The sequence below is a fragment of the Cryptomeria japonica genome, chromosome 3, assembly GCF_030272615.1.
Source record: "Cryptomeria japonica chromosome 3, Sugi_1.0, whole genome shotgun sequence".
Classification (NCBI taxonomy): domain Eukaryota; kingdom Viridiplantae; phylum Streptophyta; class Pinopsida; order Cupressales; family Cupressaceae; genus Cryptomeria; species Cryptomeria japonica.
The window spans coordinates 974,362,498-974,377,569 of NC_081407.1; the positions used below are offsets into that span (position 1 = coordinate 974,362,498).

A 15,072-nucleotide genomic window follows, 5' to 3' on the forward strand; every position below is an offset into this window, starting at 1 on the left:
CCGGATAGTTTGGCTATTTCACCTATATTCATCATTGTAGATCTACACCAATATCATGAGACAAAATTCAATGAGGACAGTGTTGCAGACTTTGAGAAGAAGATACCTCAGAGGGAATTTTGAATAATAGGATTTGACATAGCACCCGAAGCAATCAGTGCAAAGAGTATCTTGTGAAGTGCAAGAACAAACCAGTTGAAGATTCATCAAGGATTTCTTAGGAAGAGGTAGACCGACTTGGTTTTCCTCTGACCCCAACAAAGTGAGGGACTCACTTTTTTTAATGATGCAGGAGCATCCCTGGCTCTTGGCAATCTTGCATCAACCAAAAACATTTTCTTTCAATTTGTTCCTATTTTGCAGTTTACTCACTTTTTTTAATGATGCAGGAGCATCCCTGGCTCTTGGCAATCTTGCATCAACCAAAAACATTTTCTTTCCATTTGTTCCTATTTTGCAATTTCGGGCATTTCTTTCTGTGTTTCTTGGCATTTTCTCACCGGATCTTGCGAAGCTGGATTTTGATAGTGGACATGTTCATTTACCTTATCCTAAGTCCGTGGGACATTTGGATCTTTTTTCGGCAAGTTATCGCTTCTGAAATCTGAGACAGTTTTCTGGCTTAGAACATCGGAACCGCTTGAACCTATTTGGCTATTGGTGGATCTTGTGGGTCACTTTCGTAGCTTGTGGATCTTCCGTTCGTTGTTTCCAACGTTCCTTGGTGGGTGGCCGACCTTCCCTTGGGTCTGCACTTCATTCTATTAGTTTTTCGGAAGGATCTCTTTGGTTGAGGCCGACCTTGTTGTTTTACACGTTTCATTATGTTCATCGGCATTTGTTCCATCTTAGGCTGACGTGGATCATTCTTGATCATATAAATCGATGTACTCAAGCATGTAGTAGGGAGTTATTAGAACATAGAAGAATAATTTTGAGGTTAGGAGGTCCAAAGTTGGCTTGCATTCTTGCTTGAACCCGAGTGTTGCATAACACGCATGTTTTGTATTCAAGCCTGTGAGCCAAATCTTGTGAGCCTGCATGTTGTCGGCAGTTTGTAACTGATTTTCATAATATAATATAGTTTGTTTTTGCATTGCCTCCATCACATTGAGTTGCTTTTGTTGTGTAACTCTTGTTGCATGGTCCAGACTGTTATCTTTGAGGACTCTTCCACCGTGACTGCACCAATCTCACTTGTTTTTTTCTGTTGTATTTCCTCGCTGAGGATAACACCAACAACATCATCATACTTTTAAGTGTTTGAACCCAGCATGACCAATCTATTCCATCTTTCTGCCAATGAGAACAAAATCAAAAGATCCCTAACATCAAAGATTACTTTTACAAAACTTAATTGACTAGTGATAAACTCATTTAAATGATCATCAATAGACCCACCTTCTGACATTTTCATATTAAATAAATGTTTCATAAGAAATAAGCTAGGATTTTTTCATATAGTTCTTCCAATATCAACATTAGATCCACCATTATTGTTTCTTTTGATATATTGAAAGCCACCAACCTGTCAGGCATAGTCATATTATTCCAAGTGTCTTTCTATTAAGAATTGCCCATTCTAGATTTGTCATATTCATCAACTTCTTTTCTTTTTCACCTAACAATAAGAAAAGATCATTCTAATATAGATACTCTTTTGTTTGCATCTTTCATAGCTAATAGTTTTGGTTGTTGAACTTTTCAACCTACAACATGCCTTCTTCCGTCATTGCTCCCACTCAAATCTGAAATCTCCTACCAAATGACTAAAATACATGGCTTTGATACCATTTGTTAGGGCTTAGGTAAATCAAAACACTAAACAATATTGATTATAATGCAAAATATAAGACAAAATAACAATTCTCAACATAGATTTAATGTGGTTTGCCCAATGTGGTCTACATCCATAGAGAAGCAATCATCCACTTCCTTCAATTATCCAGAAAAGAACAAAATATAATTTCACAATTTTTCACATTTCAAAATTTATCAAGCATTTTTGGCAATTTACAAAGGTCAAATTACATACCAAATAACTAACTCTTTCATTAATTAATCTGCATTTTTTGCTTGGGGGCACTACACTCCTATGCTAATTGACTTGGGGGTAAGTGCAGTTGTCAAAGTCACCAAAACTTAAGTCTAGCAACATGATTAGTCACCACATTCAAATAGTTGATTTTGAACATCTCCAACTATGTGCTAAGGAGAAGAAGAGTTGGTTATACCCTCAATGGAAGACCTAGGGTATGATAGGAGAGCAATAAAAGGAAGGGGTTCACAAGTACATGGTACTTAAATGAAAGCAAGATAGACCAAGAAAGGGGAACACAAGTCTTAACAAGTGGGGCTCAAAGGGAAAACAATGAGCAAAGCTCATTAGTACTTTAAAGAGGTGGTGGGGACATTCTTTCCTTATCTTTGAGGGACCAAAGCCTCTCTATAAAAGGAGATGATCAAAGAAAGATGAAGGAAATATGTAGCTTAGTTCAAAATTTGGACAATTAAAAATGTTCATTGTTTTGTCGCAAAAAATAACTATCAATTGCATCACATTACAGCAAGCTAATTTGAGATAAGGAACACATGAGAGTTGGCACAAACAAGGAATGAAAGTAACAACAAGAAATCCATTATAATTCTCTAAAGAAAAATATTAATATTAAAGTTACTTATTTTAAATTAACTAATAACAAATTAAACCCAAAATACATACACAAAATCACTCAAAACCCAAAACCCAAAATACACAAATTCATAAATTCACTCAAAACCCAAAATATACAAAAAAATCATAGATTCACTCAAAACCCAAAATAGATTTAAGAGATTTCAACAAGAGTGTAAAACCATCTCAACTTCTGATTCAAAAGATACCATAAACAACACCGCTCATTATTTAATTGAATTTTTAAGTAATCTATTATATCTTAAAATTTAATCAAGATTTTAAATTTTTCTTTAGTAATGTTGACACATTTTATTTATTAAATTTTAAGATATTTAAATTATAAAAATCTAAACGTATTTACCTATCTCAATACTCTACCATTATTTTATTAATATTTGATATGAAATATTGAAGAAAAAAGTCATATCAGAGCAATTTCAAGTTTATTTAAAAAATGAATTCATATTTAATTCTCTTAGAAGTCTTTTTTTGCCAGAGCCTATGGCAATTTCTCAATAATCTATGTCAATTTATCTTATCCTTTGTTCCAAAACAAATCGGTTAAATCTAATATTTGATTTATTTTAAATCTGAGAGAAACTTACTTGGCAATTTCAAGTTTTTACAGCATTTTAAGGACCTGTTCTAAAAATGACGTGTATAAGCTATACGCTTTATCTCTACTTGTTACAAAATTTGATAAATTAATTCAATGTAACCAAGGCCAAGTCAATATAACCAAGACCCAAAGACCCAAAGACGGTCATGTATAAGCTGTGAACGTATTTGGATTCATATTTTACAAGAATTGTGATACATTCGAAAACAAAGAACAAAGAATATTTTACAAGATTTATTAATGCACATGTGCAAATAAAAATGCCCGTTGATACTAGTATAAACTGTAAATATTATATATATATAAAATAGAAACCCAGTACACGTCCAAAGATAGCATTACATCGACAAAACCCGAAAATTACCCATTACATGATAAAACCAATGAGTATTGGTCTGTAAAATAATTGTCAGCAAAAGCCAATTATATAGTATACTAATATCGATTACTAATACTAATCAACCCTAGAAAAATCAGTACTCCTCGCCATCATCTTCATCGCCTTCAGCAGACTCAGCTCCAACTTCTTCGTAGTCCTTCTCCAGAGCAGCAAGATCCTCACGTGCCTCAGAAAACTCTCCTTCTTCCATACCCTCACCAACATACCAGTGCACGAAAGCACGCTTGGCATACATGAGATCAAACTTGTGATCAATGCGAGAGAAGACTTCAGCAACGCTGGTGGAGTTGGATATCATGCAAACTGCCCTCTGAACCTTGGCAAGATCGCCTCCAGGAACCACAGTTGGGGGCTGATAATTGATACCACACTTGAACCCAGTAGGACACCAGTCCACAAACTGAATGGTCCTCTTAGTCTTAATGGTGGCAACAGCAGCATTCACATCCTTGGGCACAACATCTCCTCTGTACATGAGACAGCAGGCCATGTACTTTCCATGGCGGGGATCACATTTTGCCATCATGGAAGAAGGCTCAAAGGCACTGTTAGTGATTTCTGCAACAGAGAGCTGCTCATGGTAGGCCTTCTCTGCAGAGATTACAGGGGCATAAGATGAAAGCATGAAATGAATGCGAGGGTAGGGTACCAGATTGGTCTGGAACTCCGTCACGTCAACATTAAGTGCGCCATCAAAACGCAGAGACGCAGTTAAGGAAGATATAACCTGCAAAAAATAAATGAAAACTAACCTGATCATACAGAGAACCATAAAACTGTTCATAACAGGGTTTAAATAAAGACTACCATAAATTTATCCAGATGACCTCATCATACCAAACACCTAAGCTTTAAATTTAAACTCTTTCAGTAAACTATCCTCATCAGACAGAGAACAATAAAACTGTCCATAATAGGGTTTAAATAAAGAATACCAGAACATTATCCAGATGACGTCCCTGTAAACAATTAAACACCTACAGAGAACAACCATGAATAGGAAAAAGAGTTACAGACCTGAGAAACGAGCCTGTTAAGGTTAGTATAAGTAGGGCGCTCAATGTCAAGGGAACGGCGGCAGATGTCATAAATGGCCTCATTATCTAACAGAACAGCCACATCAGTATGCTCTAACAGTGAATGAGTTGAGAGCACGCTGTTGTAGGGTTCCACCACAGATGTGGAGACCTGAGGAGACGGGTAAACTGTGAAGCCCAACTTTGATTTCTTTCCATAGTCCACAGAAAGCCTCTCCAGGAGAAGAGATCCCAGCCCTGATCCAGTCCCTCCTCCTACTGCGTGGAAAACAAGAAACCCCTGCAGACCAGTACAGTTGTCCGCCAGCTTTCGGATTCGATCCAGGCACAGATCAACTATCTCCTTACCAACTAAAGGCAGAAAAGCAAAAATAATGTCACTAGGATTTCAGTAACAGAAAGCAGAACAACGAAAGGATTACTTTAGGGTTTCGAAATAACAAGAAGTAGAAGACTGGCAAGCTAATTTGAAAAGGATTACTTACTGGTGTAGTGGCCACGGGCGAAGTTGTTTGCGGCGTCCTCCTTCCCGCTGATGAGCTGCTCCGGGTGAAAAAGCTGGCGATAAGTCCCGGTTCGAACCTCATCGATGACAGTCGGTTCCAGATCCAGGAACACAGCACGGGGAACGTGCTTTCCCGCACCGGTCTCACTGAAAAAAGTGTTGAAAGCATCATCACCGCCGCCCACCGTCTTGTCGCTAGGCATCTGGCCATCGGGCTGAACATAACAAATTCAACCCAAAATACATTAATAAACATTATTACGAAAACACAAAAAACCCTATGAAAAGAAAAACCAGAGCGATGAAAAACTTCAATAAAAAACCCCAAACCCCTACTAAGAAAAAACCCTGCCTGAAAACCCTAATCCTGCGAGCTTAACTCCCAATAACCCACAGAAGCGAGCGTACCTGAATGCCGTGTTCGAGACAGTAAAGCTCCCAACAGGCATTGCCGACCTGGATACCGGCCTGGCCAATGTGGATTGAAATGCACTCCCTCATTGTCGCTGAAAAAAAACCCTCAAAAACTCCTCAAAGTTAAAGACCAAAGTCCTTGTTAAGACTGTACACAGATTACAAGCAGAAAAACTGAATGCAGATACCCAGGGGCTTCGTGAAGACGTATACAAAGACGTCCACACGAAAGCAGATCAGAGAAGGAGATCGAATATCGCTAAAGCACAGTGAAAAAATCTGAGCACATGATGGGGTTTTGTAGAAGGCGGAGAGGACTAGCCGTTGCGAAAGACGACAACAGGAAAGTGGTGAAGGGCCGGTCGACGGCAGGGCCGGCAGTCCGGCAGGCGGGACTTCTCTCATTTCAAATCGACTCACTGGCCGTTTGGGGGTCGTTATTATTTCACGGGTTTTTTTGACCGTTGATCGGCGCGCACTAAGATAGATTTTTTTATTAATTTAGTATTCAATATGACTTACTAAGGGGCTCACATACCCACGGTGTAGATTCATTCCAGACAGTTTGGAGTGCGTGTACAGAATTTATTAGTCAGATATGATAGGGTAAATTTTGGTTTGTAAACAAGCTGTCAAGTTGTTGTTGCTTTAAGCATTCAATGTTTCCATACCCCACACCTGCTACTCTATTCTTCACGCTTCCTTCAATGTTTCCATCATTCGCTTTCAAACACCTTACAAATAATGAAAGCTAGTCAAGTCAATAATGTCCAAGTTCCAACCTTGGTGGAAAGCCCTTCTTCATTTTTTTCTAAATTTAGCTTGCTTAAAATAAACCAATCAATGAATGAATTTTAATGGCAAGCTCGTTAGTCTATGGGATCAATAGTAATATTGTTAACAATTTTTAGGTTCTGTTGTGAATCTTGATCAAGAAGTTTACAATCGATTTTGTGAAGTCTTTATAACTCATTTAGACTACTCACCTTCAAATTATACTCATATTGTGTACAGATATCCTCATATGTCGCATTCAATCAATTTTAAAATTATAAAAATTCTATAAAATAATTATCATTCCTTTAAGTCACCACAACAATAAGATATTTCTTATTGACATTGTTTTTTAATATTTTTTTTAAGTTTATGAATTCTCTCTTATAAATTTAGGTAACAATAAGAGAGAATTCATATTGTTAGTTTGTGTGTCAATTGAAGATAGAGATGATTTGATGATTATGGTTGAATTTGAAAGTGACCATAAGATTGAGTTCATAAGTATGGTAATTGCGTTGTTAAAATTGTAGATAGTTGTATTTTAGCAAGAACATAATTCTTGAGCATTCTTTCATCCTGATGATGGATCACAGAGTGTGATCCGAAATGTTGATGCAAAAAACTACACACAATCGAAACCAGAAGCAAGAATAGCAAAGAACATGATTATTGATGTGCAATTGATTTGTATTTTTGGAATGCAGAATAAGATGTATCGGGATATATAGTTATGACTATCTTAAGAAGTGATATAAATGCAATTAGTGAGTCGTGGTAGATTTTATCATAATTTTGTTAGCTAGTATATCATATAATTAAGTTTGTATTCTAGTAAAATGATAGGTATTTTAAAGTATGTGCAATGATTAAAATTTAGTGGTAAATTTTAAGAGAAAATAATAATAGATTATAAAGGTTAGATTCAAGGGTTATATATTGTATGATTTTCATGTTTAAATACAAGTGATGTAAATTTAATGTGATGCAAAATTGTATCATTTAAAAGATAATAAAATCAATTCATTATATCAAATTTAATGATTATCAAGGTATCAATTATGATATAATTTGAAAGAATAAGGATTAGACTTTGCTAAAGAATAAGGAAAATAAAATATCTATAGATTAGATGGCAATATCTTTTAGTATCTGCGGGATAGACAACTATTACATTCCTGTAAGGACGTAAATCGTGCTAACTTCAAATATAGCCAAAATACTCTTTATTCTTAAATAAAGACTCATAAATCAGTTAATAAGTCTATTGCATTCCACTTTTCCATTAATAGCTTCAATTAATCATTCCATTCAGATCGTAGTAAACACGAAATTTCTATAAAAGATAAATATTCTTCATTCAATAAATTGATAAAAGTAGTATTCTCAATCATACAATGCTTACACATTTCAAGTTGTTGTAAGTTCAATAATAAATAATACAAAGAAAATGGTGAGATGCATCCGTTGATCTGCAACCCAAGCTATCACCAATGCAATCTTTAGCATGAAGACGAGAACAAGATTCAGGCGCTTTTTCTGCCCAACCTTGAAGCTTACACTTCCCTGGAATTCTTGGTCAATCAAGAATACCCGACCTGTTAGGGTTTCAAGCAGATCCGAAGCAAATATGAACTAACAATTATATGCAGATTTAAATACAAAAGATAAAGAAATAAAACAGGACACAAATAACACAGAGATTTAACGTGGTTCACCCAGAATGGGTTACGTCCACCATACACAGCCGTCCAATCTTTCTTATTATCCAGCAAAAACAGTACATCAACCTTACAATGCCTTAAGCATCCCAGCCGCTTATAACATGCGTTTTTAGGGCAACAAACAAAGTCGGCCTTTTTAGGGTTTTATTACAACGTCGGTTTTCATCAACAAAAACGGCAAAAAAAATTTCTCGGGGGCTGCCGCCCTCGAACCCCCGCTTTCTCGGGGGCTGCCGCCCCCTAACCCCGGCCCGGCCCCGGACCCCGGCGAGGATACATGCTGAGTGTACAGTACTTTGCTGATCAGTCGCCACATTTCAACAATTTCCCACTTGGAGACTGATACTACACGACACCACTGTACATGCAACATCCACTGGATAAAACACTAGGACTTGACTGCTATAAATTCCACAATTATCAATCAAGAAGACCAACAGAAACTAATGAAGAAATCAGCTTCCCCTGTGGAACTGCCTTTGTGAACATATCGGCAAGATTCTCACTTGTGTGAATCTTCTCAAGTCGTAACTGACCCTCCTCCAAAATAGTCCGGATGAAGTGGTACCTGAGTTGAATGTGCTTTGTCCTTGAATGAAAAACAAAGTTCTTCGCAAGATGAATGGCACTCTGATTATCAGTATACAATGGGCTATCCTCTTGTGTCTGACCCAATTCCTTCAGAAAACATTGCAACCAAATCATCTCTTTGCTGGCTTCTGTAGCAGCAACATACTCAGCTTCAGTGGTTGAAAGTGCAACAACCTTTTGCAGCTTAGAAATCCAACTGACTGCAGTTCCCCCTATAGTAAAAACATACCCTGTAGTACTCCTCCGTGAATCAATATCACCTACCAGATCAGAGTCAACAAATCCACTTAGAGCAGCATTAGATCCTTTGAAACATAATGCCTTCGTAGTAGTTCCTTTCAAATACCGAAGAATCCATTTCACAGCATTCCAATGTTCCATACCCGGATTACTCATAAACCTGCTCACAACTCCCATTGCATGTGCAATATCTGGCCTTGTGCATACCATTGCATACATCAGACTGCCAACAGCTGATGAATACGGGATGTTAGACATTTTATTAACCTCTTCCTGTGCCTTTGGGCACATCTCCTTAGTCAATTTGAAATGACTAGCCAAAGGTGTACTAACTGCTTTTGCATCCTGCATGTTAAATCTTTTCAACACCTTCTTTATATACTCACTTTGGGACAAATTCAAGGTTCTATTTTTCCTGTCCCGTGTAATCCTCATACCGAGAATTTGCTTAGCTGCACCCAAATCCTTCATAGCAAATGACCTGGCTAATTTCTGTTTAAGATCATTTATATGTTGCATGTTAGACCCAGCAACAAGCATGTCATCAACATAAAGCAACAGGATAATATAACTGCCATTATCAAATCTCTTAAAATATACACAATGATCAGAATGACATCTATGATAACCGTGTTCAGCCATGAAACTATCAAATTTTAAATACCATTGTCAGGGTGCTTGCTTTAGGCCATACAGACTTTTCTTCAACCTGCACACCAAGTTCTCCTTACCTTTGACCTCATATCCCTGTGGTTGCAACATGTAAATTTCCTCCTCCAAATCTCCATGGAGAAAATTTGTTTTGACATCTAATTGTTCAAGATGTAAATCATCTACAGCCACAAGACTAAGTACAGTTCTAATTGAAGTCATTTTCACAACTGGAGAAAATATTTTATCATAATCTATACCCTTTTTTTGTGCAAAACCTTTTACCACAAGTCTGGCCTTATATCTTTTCTGACCTCCTTCCTCCTCCTTCAGCCGATAAACCCATTTGTTAGGCAAGGCTCTTTTTTCTGCAGGTAAAGGGACTAAGTCTCAAGTCTTATTTTTCATCAAGGAGTCCATCTCCTCTTTCATGCCTAGCTGCCACTGTTGTTTGGCATCCACCTGCATTGCTTCTTCATATTCTTCTGGTTCACCAGAATCCGTTAATAAAATAAAATACAAAGAAGGAGAAAATCTTTCAGGAGGTCTACTTGTCCTCGTAGAACGTCTAACACTTGCAGGAGTTTGTGGGACAATCTGTTGTTGCTGAGCATCAGTTACCTGTGGCATTTCATTTTCAGGAATCTCATCCAACACCACATATTCTTGTTTGTCCTGTTCATGCTTCTTTTCCTGCATCTGTTCTTTATACATAACCTTCTCATTGAATATAACATCTCTACTTCTAATTATTTTCTTATTTTCAAAATCTCATAACCGATAGCCATATTCATCTATCCCATATCCAATGAAGGTACATTTCTGAGATTTAGCATCAAGCTTGGTTCTGTTTTCTTTATCAACATGGACAAAAGCTTCGCAACCAAAAGTTTTTAGAAAAGAATAATTTACCTTTTTACCAGTCCATGCCTCCTCTGGAATACCACCATCCAAAGGGGTTGAAGGTCCTCTATTTATCAAATAGACAGCAGTATGTATAGCATCTGCCCAAAAATGTAAGGGCAATCCAGCATGCAATCTCATGCTCCTCGCACGTTCCATGATGGTCCTATTCATTCTCTCTGACACACCATTTTCCTGTGGAGTTCCTGGAACTGTCTTATGCTTTCGAATCCCATTTAAGGAACAGTAATCTTCAAATGCTTTGCTGCAATACTCACCTCCATTATCCAATCTGAGATACTTCAACTTTTTTCCTGTCTCATTTTCAACCAAAGCTTTCCATTTCTTAAAAGTTTCAAAAACATCTGATTTTTGTTTTAGGAAATATACCCATGTTTTTCTGGTTGAGTCATCAATAAAAATAACATAATAACAAGAGCCACCAAGAGATGATACCTGAGCCAGTCCCCATACATCTGAATGTACAAGCTCTAACTTCTCACTCTTCTTCTCTTTCCCAACCTTGAGAAATCTGACTCTTTTCTGTTTACCATAAACACGGTTTTCACAGAACTCTAAATCAATCTTCTTTAGTCCTGGCAATAGATTTTTGGAGTGAAGGATTTTCATCCCTTTCTCACTCATGCGCCCAAGCCTATGGTGCCACATTATCGAATCTGTTCTTGCAACATTTATTGTTGTTGTCCCTGCAGTAACTTTATCTGTAGCAGCTAAGGTAGAGTAAGTGTTACCAGTACACAGATATAATGTGCCTACCTTGGCACCTTTAGCTACTACTAATGATCCTTTAGTGACCTTCCACATACTATCTGAGAAGGTAACTATGCAACCTTCACTACCTAGTTGCCCTGCAGAAATTAAATTTCTTCTTAAATTAGGAATATGTCTTACCTCCTGCAGAAACCAGTCATTACCATTCTGCAACTTGATCTTTATCTTTCCTTTTCCAACAATTTGATAGGGCTCATCATCACCCAAATATACCTGTCAAAAATCACCTTGAACATAATCTAGAAAATATTTTCTATGGGGTGTTGCATGAAATGAAGCCCCAGAATCTATTACCCAGGAATCATTAACATTATCCAAACATAAGATTAAAGCATCTTGTAAAGTATTACTTGCAATATTAACTTCCTTACTGTCATTTTCATTTTTGTCTCCTTCTTTGTTTTTCCGAAACCAACAGTCTTTCTTTAGATGACCAGGCTTTCCGCAGTACCAGCAATCTTTCTTTCCTCTAGATTGAGAGCGTCCTTTCTTTGACTTCCCTCATGACTTCTCATTCCCAGGGCCTTTTCCTCTTTCCTTTGATCTTCCTCTGTTCTCCACATTCAAAACACTACCCGATGATGTTGGAGTCTCACCTGTGCTTTTCCTTCGCATTTCCTCGCTTAGGATAACACCAACAATATCATCAAATACCAAAGTATTTTTACCAGAGACAGAGTTACTTACAACCATAACCAAGCTATTCCAGCTTTCTGGCAAAGAACATAAAATCAAGAGAGCCCTAACCTCTTCTGCAAAGGTAATTTTTACCGAAGACAATTGACTGGTAATTGTATTAAATTCATTTAAGTGCTCCGCTACAGATCCTCCCTCACTCATTTTCAAATTAAACAAACGCTTCATAAGAAATACCTTATTCAAAGCCGAGGGTTTCTCATACAGCTTAGCCAATGTTGCCATCAAATCTACAGTCATTTTTGCTTCTGTTATATTGAATGCTACAGACGCCGCAAGGCACAATCGAATGGATCTCAGTGCCTTTCTATCTAAAATGTCCCACTCTTCATCTGATATTGTGGTCGGTTTCTTTACCTTTCCTTCCAATGGCCGCCACAAATCCTTTTGATACAGGTAATCCTCCATCTGCATTTTCCTTAACTGATAATTCTGGCCGTTAAACTTTTCGACCTTGAATTTGGAATCCTCCATTGCTCCCACTCAAATCTGAAAGTCCTGCCAATTTACAAAAAACCTCGCTCTGATACCAATTGTTAGGGTTTCAAGCAAATCCGAAGCAAATATGAACTAACAATTATATGCAGATTTAAATACAAAAGATAAAGAAATAAAACAGGACACAGATAACACAGAGATTTAACGTGGTTCACCCAGAATGGGTTACGTCCACCATACACAGTCGTCCAATCTTTCTTATTATCCAGCAAAAATAGTACATCAACCTTACAATGCCTTAAGCATCCCAGCCGCTTATAACATGCGTTTTTAGGGCAACAAACAAAGTCGCCACATTTCAACACGACCCTGCATGAATTGCTTAGCAAAAGAATTTGAAAGGCAAGATGGAATCTGGTGCGTGCCTAGATGATACATGCATTTTCAATTTTCTACTTCTATTAAGAAACAAGCATTCATTATCATTCAACGATATGGTAGAGAGCATAAAATAAAAGAATTCCATCTATTTCAATGGTTTATTCAATTTGATTACTCAGCCGACTATAATGTCATGCACATCAAAAATAGATAGTTGGAAAAGCAAATATTCTCTCTATAATCCACATTCGGCACCCATCCTGGAAGGTAACTTTCCACAAACACAAGTCTATCTAGCTTTGTTCACATAAATCTAGAATAAATTCATACAGAAGACAATCTTTCGTTTGAATAGAAATTGATAGAATAAATCTTTTAGTACAACCAATCCTATCTAACAAGAAACAATCTTTTATGGATAATCAAATATACATCTAAAAGAAAACAATCTTTCCCTTCTATCTTTCAAGCAATTTAAACACAAGAATTAAAATATTAAGAAGGTGTAACACATGTATGTATCTTACATATAAATTGAATAAAATGAGTACACATTCTTTTATTCAATTATCAAAACATTTAAATAGTGTAATCATTAACATGCATTCCATTTCTTATGGTTTAGAAATATAAGTTTTATATCGTCTAAGCTCTCTATCTTTCCATGTGTCTTGGTTCATTTACCTCTTTTCTCAAGCAACATAATAATATGTGACTTTCCATGATTCAACTCATTGATTTTACTAATTTTCCATAACAACAAACTAACATGATGATAATCCATAAAGCGCCTATCTATATGGCCTTTCAAATGAGACACCTAATAACCATCTTTACTTTTCATGCAAGGATCAAATTCGAAAGTGTAAGTCTTTTCTAGTGACATCAAAATAAACTTCACTATTTAATAAGTCATAATCCTAATATTTCATCTTCTTTGTAGTTCAATTTCAGAGTTTCTCTCTCTATCCTCTTACTCTATTTCTAGAGGATTGGGTGATCTAATTTCTAAGAGTTTCACTAAGTTTTATCAACAAACTTTCATAAATATATAATTATTGTATCTATATTTGGATTATTGTAATTTAAACAATCAAAGATGATTCATATTACGACTCTAACTCTTCCATTAGAATATTTCATAAATCTAAAACAAGATCATTCTTTATCTCTTAAATCTCTTCAAATAAACATACTAGATTTGAGCCTACCTCAAGAAACGTGATCCAGGTCTATTATAATCCTTGATAACTTCAAATTGTCGGCGTTATGTCTGGGTTCCATTGCTCTCCTCCTCGACGCTCTTCTATCTCACGAGCTCTCTATTCTCTAGTCCTTATCCATTCTATATTCTGAAAAAATTTCTCTGATAATAACAAAGCAACTAACACTCATTCAAGAGCCTAACCCTTAAGTTCGACACTAAATCGGAGATGATCATCGTCGATCTTTTACAACTCGATCGTAAACACATCAAAATCTCCTCTATTCCATTCTCTCTAATCTCTTGTCGCTCTTCTATGTTCTTGCTCTCCTCTATCTTGCTTCCTCTAACTTGCTTCCTCTAACTTTCTATCCTCCCCTTTCTTCCAACTCAATGGTCTATATATATAATGTTGTCATCTACCCACTTTCCTACTTTCGGGCTATCTCTCCTAGTGGTGGGTTGATTCTAAATGACACCACTCATGGTTTTATTGCAACATAAGATTCCTAATCCAATTTGAACACCTATGTGTTCACCATGTAAAGTTATTCATTTTCCATTTCATGACACCACACCACTAAGTTGTTAAATTCATAATTATTGATTATCCGTGTGGCTTTTAACTCCAAGACTAAGTCGACTTTACTAGTAACGACTCCCTTAAAACATGCAAAGTTAACTAAATTCCAAATTGCACGTATTGTTTTCCAAGACCAAAAATTCTGAATGACTACCACGTACATGGGTTGGTTGACGTGATCCATGTGGCTTTAAAGCAATGCCATTGTCTCCGCCTATCAAATGGCTCAAAACACACGTGCAAAAGAAATATTGTGACACCAGATTGATCTTGTATGTTAAAGGTTAAAGACAATCAAACAGTTATTCACGCATTATGTGAGGTGTTGATGTTTCTATAAATATTTGAGTGCATAGTCATCTACATCACTTAAGAAAGACAAAATAAGCTTCAGTCGTTTTAATAACATAATTGAGGCAGTTTTAGTTGGCAAGAGACTTTGA

At 36.6% G+C, this 15,072-nt stretch overlaps 1 protein-coding gene across 1 annotated transcript; it reads right to left on the bottom strand.

Annotated features, from left to right (window-relative positions):
* Positions 1-3,567: 3,567 nt before the first annotated feature.
* Positions 3,568-5,988, bottom strand: LOC131078371 (tubulin alpha chain). The gene is made up of 4 exons (XM_058016044.2): positions 5,647-5,988; positions 5,219-5,453; positions 4,714-5,084; positions 3,568-4,423 (listed from the first exon to the last, which is right to left on the bottom strand). Exons 1-4 carry the CDS (start codon positions 5,737-5,739, stop codon positions 3,770-3,772), a joined length of 1,353 nt encoding a protein of 450 aa, XP_057872027.1. The 5' UTR covers positions 5,740-5,988; the 3' UTR covers positions 3,568-3,769.
* Between the last annotated feature and the right edge of the window lie 9,084 nt (positions 5,989-15,072).